A 7416-nucleotide genomic window follows, 5' to 3' on the forward strand; every position below is an offset into this window, starting at 1 on the left:
TCCACCAGGAGGGTTCTCGACCTCAGACACTGTGGCAATAACCTTATATAACTTATTTCCTATTCTTAATAGGGTTTACTGGCAACTATTTCCCACTTATTTCAATGGAATTTAATTTTCAGATATACACAGAATTGCTATCCTAGCCAATGCACCTATATGTTATCATACCTAATACCTGCCATAAACATTTTTAGAGCTCATGTAACGTTAAGGCGTAAGATGTTTCTGACATCTACTCTTGGTATAATAATGCTGATTTTCTAATGGTGATGATCTTCACATCAGGACTTCTGATATCCATTGTCTGAACTGCCATCATAAAATAGTGGTTCATTTTGACACCTTTCCCCCTTGATTTTCACTTTGATGTTCATTAGTTGTGCCTTTCCTTTCCTTTCCTTTTTCTGGTTTGTCTGTCAGACACACATCTTTCAGATGGTTGGTTTTCTGTTTGTCTCGTTTCGGTGTTCTTTTGGTGTACTTTTGTTTCTGTGTAATGGGAAAGAAGTCATACATCATTTTTTTGCTACCATTACAAAAGGTAATCAAGGTAGGGACTTTTAACCTTAAGAAGTCAGTCATTATGCATTGCAACCATAAAATTATAAAATATTGAAATCATAACTCTTGGTTCCTTTTTAATTTTTTCTTTCAGATAACTATTTTGTGTTATACTCTTACAGTGGGCTGTCTTTTCATTTCTTTTTTTTGCCCAAGCCTGTTCTGAAAGCACATGACAGTGCCAGATGAACTGAAATTAATGGTATTTACACCTTAGGGTGTGGTGATTACTCTCTAGCTTTCTTATAAAGGCATTTATTCTTGTATGCAGGAGTTTGAGCTTCAGGAATGCTTTGAGATTTGTGATAGATATAAGATAGCTAACAGCTTTGCAACTTGAGAAATCCATTCTTTATCATTTACATAGCATTTCGTCTTTTTCATTAAGATAACAGACCTAAACTTTTAAAGGGAAGATGCCTTTCCTTTTTTCCAGCCATGGAGAGTTGGTTCTGCTGTTTTTTGAGGTAACCTGCCAGGACTAAAGGAATCAGTTGAGAACATAAAGACTGAACTCCTCAAATGACGGTGATACACATAGAGTTCTGGGCTAAGCATATAGTACCAGAAATTGTATTATTCCTTTTTTACAGAGTGAACTGCAACCTGGACTGACTTCCACATTCTTGATACTATGCATATCAATTTGTTTGCGTTGTCTGTGACAGACGTTGGCTCAGAAGGAGCAATGGTTATATACTGTTAAAAATGTTATTGTGAAGTAAATAGGAATCAGAATTAAAGAGTAGTCCAGTGTCACATTAAAGATGAACATTTATTCCTGTTGGAATATGAAATGTCTGATGTACAAGAAGAGAAGAAGCTCCTGCAGTGGGCAACATACTGAAAACTATCTGTCCAGCGATGAGGGTCTCTAGCTCTGGGGTGTCAAACATGCGACCCGGGGGCCGGATCAGGCCCCCGGAGGGCTTCTATCAGGCCTGCAGTGGAACTGGCTGTCTTCTGCTTTTTCTTCCAGTTCTGCTGCTGCTGCGTCATCGTAGCTTTGCAGCTTACAGATACAACCTTAACAGCATACTCAAGATTGCAACAGCACAGACATTTTGATGTAATAATTCAGAACAAGAGGTGTCAGTTATCAGACACTGTTAAATAAACAAAATATTGCAAGAGTGCTAATGTTTTAAGCATGTTTTTATTTTAAGTTAAAAAAAAACCTTTGTGTTTGTGTCCTTTATAAAGTTTATATCTCTGCTACCTGGCATTACATTTTATGACACACATGTCCCGGACCAACAAAGTCTCATTTATGTCAGATCCGGCCCTCATAACTAATGAGTTCGACACCCCTGCTCTAGCTCCTTCCTTCTGCCAAATGTAATTTTCTCATTTGTTCCCAGAATACTATTCTCCAGCTGTTTCCTGCTTCTTCTTGAAACACTCTCCTCCTGCCTTGTCATATAGTTAGGAGGATGTTTACATATCTCTCTGTTTCTTGCTTTATCCAGTAATGGCAGTTCCTAAATTAATTTATTTTCACTATGCCTCCTTTCTACCCAAATAGGGTCCCCAAGGTGGTGAATTTAAAATACTAAAACAGTTAGACATCTCTTTCTCTCTCCTATTCCTTACAAAGTTTGTTCTCTTCTTAATAAACCGACTTTATTATTTAAACAGCTTGTGCTCCACTTTACTGCATATCTACATTCTGCTAACAGTTAGTGGGGGAACGCCAAACAAAATACAAAGCCACCCGCTGGCAGAAGTCAATGATAAAGGAGACAGACTAATTTCCCTGGTGAGTGAATGCAGAACTTTCAGCACCATGACCAAAAACACTCTAACTCTTTCTTAAGTCGCCATCCATTTAACCTCAGATGTCAGGGGTACCCAAAGGAGCGCCTCAAAAGATTTGGAGTAGACAGATAGGTTTATATAGGAGTAGGTGGTCCTTAAGGTATGCTGACCTCAAGCCATATCTAGATTTGATGGTCAACACCAGTACCATGAACTGACCCCAGAAGCAAACTGGAAGCCAGTGTAGATGGAACATGACTGGAGCAATGTGATCCCTACAACCTACTCCAGTCAGCATTCTGGCCACAGCATTCTGTACGAACTGTAGCTTCTGAACAGTCTTCAAGGAGCCCCATGTAGAGCACATGGCAGTAATCAATCTAGATGTTACCAGGACATGCACCACAGTGGCAAGATCTTTCCTGTCAGGGAAGGGCTGTAGTTGGCTCACCAGCAGCAACTGGTGAAAGGCATCTCTGGCCAATGCTGCCACCTGTTTATCCAACAGGAGGCCCAGGTCCAGGAACACTCTCAAGCTGTGAAGCTGCTCCTTTAGTAGAGTTGCCAGTTCCAGGTTGGGACATACATGGAGATTTTGGGGATGGAACCTCAGGAGAGTGGGTTTGGGGAGGGAAGGGACTTCAATTAGGCACAATGCCATAAAGTCCACCATCCAAAGTTGCCATTTTCTGCAGGTGAACTGATCTCTGTTGCCTGGAGATCAGTTGCAATAGCAGGAGATCTCCAACCACCACCTGAAGGTTGGCAGGCCTATCCTTTAGGGGGAGTGCAACCCCATCCAGAACAGAGATAACCCAGTTCTTGGGTGAAACTTCACCCCCTGCCCATGAGCTCCGTGTTGTCGGGGTTAAGTTTCAGTTAGTAGGCCCTTGTTATCCCCCCCCTTTCCCATTTCTTGTAACATATAGCTGCTAAGGATATACATGGATCTGATGAAGTGAGCTCGGATTCACAAAAGATTGCGCTGGAATTCTTGGTGGTGTGAGTATTCAGTGTGAGACAAACTGATCAAGGCAGGAGAGTACTGTTGCAGCCTAGGGATGCCAGCCTCCAGGTGGGACCTGGGGATCCCCCAGAATTACAGCTCATCTCCAGACAAGAGAGGTCAGTTCCTCTGAAGAAAACGGATGCTTTGGAGGGTGGACTCTATAGCATTTTACCTCACCGAGGACCCTGTCCACCCCAGGCTCCATCCCCAGATCTCCAGGAGTTTCCCAACCTGGATACGGCAACTCTACCCCTCTGGTCCTTTCCTCACTAGACCTTAAATCCTGGTTCCACTCTAGAACTTAAATCCTGGTTCAGCCCTGATCCTTTCTGTACTATACCTTAAACCCTGGTCCTTTCCACACTAGACCTTAAATCCTGTCCCCAAACTTACATTCTACACTACACTCGAGTTCACTCCTGTAATAATCTCGGGGTATTTTTTTGTTTCCACATTACACTGAAGTCACCCTGGTTTCACCCCACACTTGTCCTGGGATAAACGGATGCTGTTATAACCAGGGATAAATGGAAGGTATTGTGTCCTGAGTTGAACTCTGATAAAACCAGGGATGAGATCCAAGTATGGAAAGGACCTCTGTCTCCTGCCAGTGGCCAGGGGGGACCTGGCAACCCTGCCTCTCGTAGCTTCTGGGCTTGCTGCCTGATTTCCCCATCTGTCCCTATAAGGTGCTGCAAGTTGCTCCCTGGATGTTTTCACAGGTACCTGCACTATTTGAACGAAAGGTCAGGCTGCAGTGTGAGCCAACGGGCTCTTGCTCTGTGGCTCGTAGCTGGAATCTGGACTCTAGTGTTTAAGTGTGATTGTTTGTCCTTGTGTTAACCTGCTGGCTGGGGATGTGTTTGGGGGAGCAGAAAGGAGCGAGGTATGGTACCACAATCAATAGGGTGTGGGTAGAGTAGATGTGGTGGAAGAAGAACAGCAAGTATAGAAAAGGGACAGCAGACATTTGCAGGTAGTCGCCCTTTCTGGTTCTTCTTCTAGCCATGGTAATGTCGGTGACCATATCAACATCCTGCTGGGTTATAATACCTTGTTTTTCAAATCAAATTTATTGTTACGGCCAATTGACCAGCAGTAATACCTTGTTTTTAAATGCCAGGCGAAACAGCAGCCATCCAGGACTGAATTCCTGATGAGAGGGCTGACCGGGCAGGTATCACTGAGATCTGGCTGGGGGCCCTATGGCCCCTGGAGTACTTTGAATGGCAAGGGTTTCACTCTAGTTGTTGCTGCGACAGAATATTGCTAATGAGGAATCAAACACAGCAGAAATGGGGGTCTATAACACCTTTCCTTTCTATCCCTATGAGAGCTGTTGCAGCATTTCCCAGCTTTATACGGTATTAGTATGTATATATTTTCTCTTTACTAGCCTAATTGTGAGGAACACAGCCTGGGAATAGTAGATCACTGGTCTTCTGAAATCAGTACAACAATTGAGGTTTACCTTTTGATTCTGCAAACTGCAGAATCCACGAGGGTATCTTGCAATACTGTTCATGTACTCTACAGCCTTTTGCCAGTCTTCATCCCACTTCTGGACCTTATATTGAGGCTTGCAGTTTGTAATCCTTCCCAGAATTGCATGATTCTCTTTGGTCATTCTCAATAATTCTTGCTCTCGTTTTCTTCTGTTCAGACTAAAGGAGATAATGTGCACCATTGCTGTAAACACCCACACAAAATACAGGGGAAGCTAAGGTTGTTACTGGAAAAGCAGGATTATTATACATACATTTATATACTAGAGGAAAACATCAGTCAAATGGGAGATATATGCAAACACTGAGAAAGGCTCAACTATATGTTACCATCTTCCCCGTATAACCAGTGTTATTTTCTTTTGCAAATTTAGCTGCCAAAATTGACTTCCTCCTCTGTCATTTTCTCACTAGAAAATTCATCTAGATATTCTCAGATCCCACTTAAGAAGGTTCTCTGTTGATAACCTCTTGGATTTATAAAGAGGACTTCAGTGGGAAGGATACACATACTTTTAAACAAAGATATCTGTGTCAGTAAAGAGATGATACACTGTCATCTTCCAATACTTTCTCAAAATTAAGATGCTTTTCCATCCTATTATCTGATTCAGTGATCTGATGGATTTTTTTTTTAATTTAAAATTTTTATTGTTTTAAATTTGCCAAACATTGAAAAACAAAAGGTTAACAGCATACAAGTGAGATTAGAACAAATCAACAGTACCTAACAATTACACATCAAATATGTGCAAGAGAGTGATGAAATACTTCGTTTACAATATTGCTCAGGATTGGAAGAATTCCTTCCTCAAGTTTGAGTGAGGTCGCTATGAGTTGGGCCATAAATGTGATAATATCAATATTTTCTTCAGCTTTCTCTGGCAGATTTCTGAATTTTAAATTAGCCGCTTTCATGTCTGCCTCCAGAGCAATTAAACGATCTCTTTGTGAGGCTGAAGCTTTTTGCAAGGCTTTGATGTCTAGCTGATTTGTTAGGCTCGTTTCTAAAGCATTGTTGGCTTTTTGAGCTGTTTGCTGTAAAGAGGTGTGCATGGATTCAAGTTGTGAAGCAAGGGAGTCTATTTTATGGAGAATGCCTGATTCCATGGTTTTCAAGTAAGCAAGAATGGTGGAGGAGGCCGAATCGATTGGGGGTTGTTCCGTTAGCTCGGTTGCGCCCGCCATTTTGGTTTCAGCCCGGTTTGCCGCGCTGCGCTGAAACGCGGCTTCTAGCGAATCCTTTGCAATTTTCTGAGAGGTAAGGGTATTTTTATGCTTACCCAGCTCGTGTTTTAGGCTTTGGTCTGGTTTCGGCATGTTTTCCTGAGTTTTTTCTTTGGCGGGAGCGAGTCAGGGTCGGGAGCTTGTCTCAAAATTAAGATGCTTTTCCATCCTATTATCTGATTCAGTGATCTGATGGATTTTTAAAACAAAAGTGATCAATGAAATATACTTCAAGCGAAATATTTGTAAGACAGGCTTTTGTAAGACCTTAAACGGCACATTATTCAGTTCTGGTGTTCTCACTGTCCAAGTATTTGAGAATTCCACACCAGCTTCACTGCAAACTTTACCTTTTAGCCTCATAATCGTTTTTGTTGTCTATTCTTCCTGTAGTCCTCATGATGTAAGACATCTTCTCCACAAGTAATCGATTGTCTCTCTCAATGACTGACAGGCGATCATTCTCAAGCTTAATACATTTTAAAAGACAAAAGAATATATGTAGAAGCTGCAGTTATATTCTGAGTCTCCTCTCTAACAAAGTGCAAGTACAATATTTGTCTCTCCCCCGATCATAGTTTCTTCAGGAAGACTTCACAGTGGATATGAAAGAAGTACAAGAGATCTTTTGCACTTTGGAAAGTTACTGAACTTGGGTCTTGAGTAACAAATAAAGCTCCGGATTTTCTGAAGCAATAAGGAACAGGGAAAGCACAGAGAACTTAATCATGTTAGGCTGAAATATAGATCAGTAAATACAGAGCACTGAAGAGAATACTGTAACCCAGTTGATAACTGCTTATCTAAATTTGAGATAAAACTGTACAAATATCTTTTTGTGACATTTTCATTCACTGCAAAATTTCATCCAGCTCACAAATGAGCTAGAGTTTGAACTGGGTCACGTGCAGACAAACATTAAAAAGAGACTGATGGTGTTTTCAAAAATTGTGTTCAAATCAAACATTTTGAGTGCACAGGCATACATTAGAATGAGCCTCATGATGCTTTCAGTACTTTTGAGCTAGTTTTTTTTAAATGTGGGGGCGGCTGCAGCATGTGACATTTCCCATACAGAGATTGTCATGGGGGACTGGTACAGCATATTATCTGAATTTGTATGGAAATAATCAGAACTGTGTTTCCCTTTAAAAAGTTACAGCCTTGTGCAAGGGCAAGGATGACAAAGTTGAGGAAGTCGTCTTTAGCGTATCCACATCTTTGAAGCGTCTGTAGGGTAAAATGGATGTTATCCCATTTGATCTTCACAATAACCTTGTGAAGTAGGCTAAACTGAGAGACAGTGGCATACCCAAAGCAGCCAGCAAATCAGATGGCTGGGTATGAACCTAG

At 41.4% G+C, this 7416-nt stretch overlaps 1 protein-coding gene across 1 annotated transcript; it reads right to left on the reverse strand.

Annotated features, from left to right (window-relative positions):
* Window positions 1-333: 333 nt before the first annotated feature.
* LOC107125852 lies at window positions 334-6571 on the reverse strand (the record flags this gene model as incomplete). Its single annotated transcript, XM_015429313.1, has 3 exons — window positions 334-492; window positions 4803-4995; window positions 6414-6571. Coding segments are annotated over 3 exons (510 nt in total), but the record flags the coding sequence as incomplete, so codon positions are not given.
* Window positions 6572-7416: the final 845 nt, after the last annotated feature.

Source organism: Gekko japonicus, unplaced genomic scaffold (genome assembly GCF_001447785.1).
Source record: "Gekko japonicus isolate JY-2015 unplaced genomic scaffold, Gekko_japonicus_V1.1 scaffold5069, whole genome shotgun sequence".
In the NCBI taxonomy this organism is placed as follows: Eukaryota; Metazoa; Chordata; class Lepidosauria; order Squamata; family Gekkonidae; genus Gekko; species Gekko japonicus.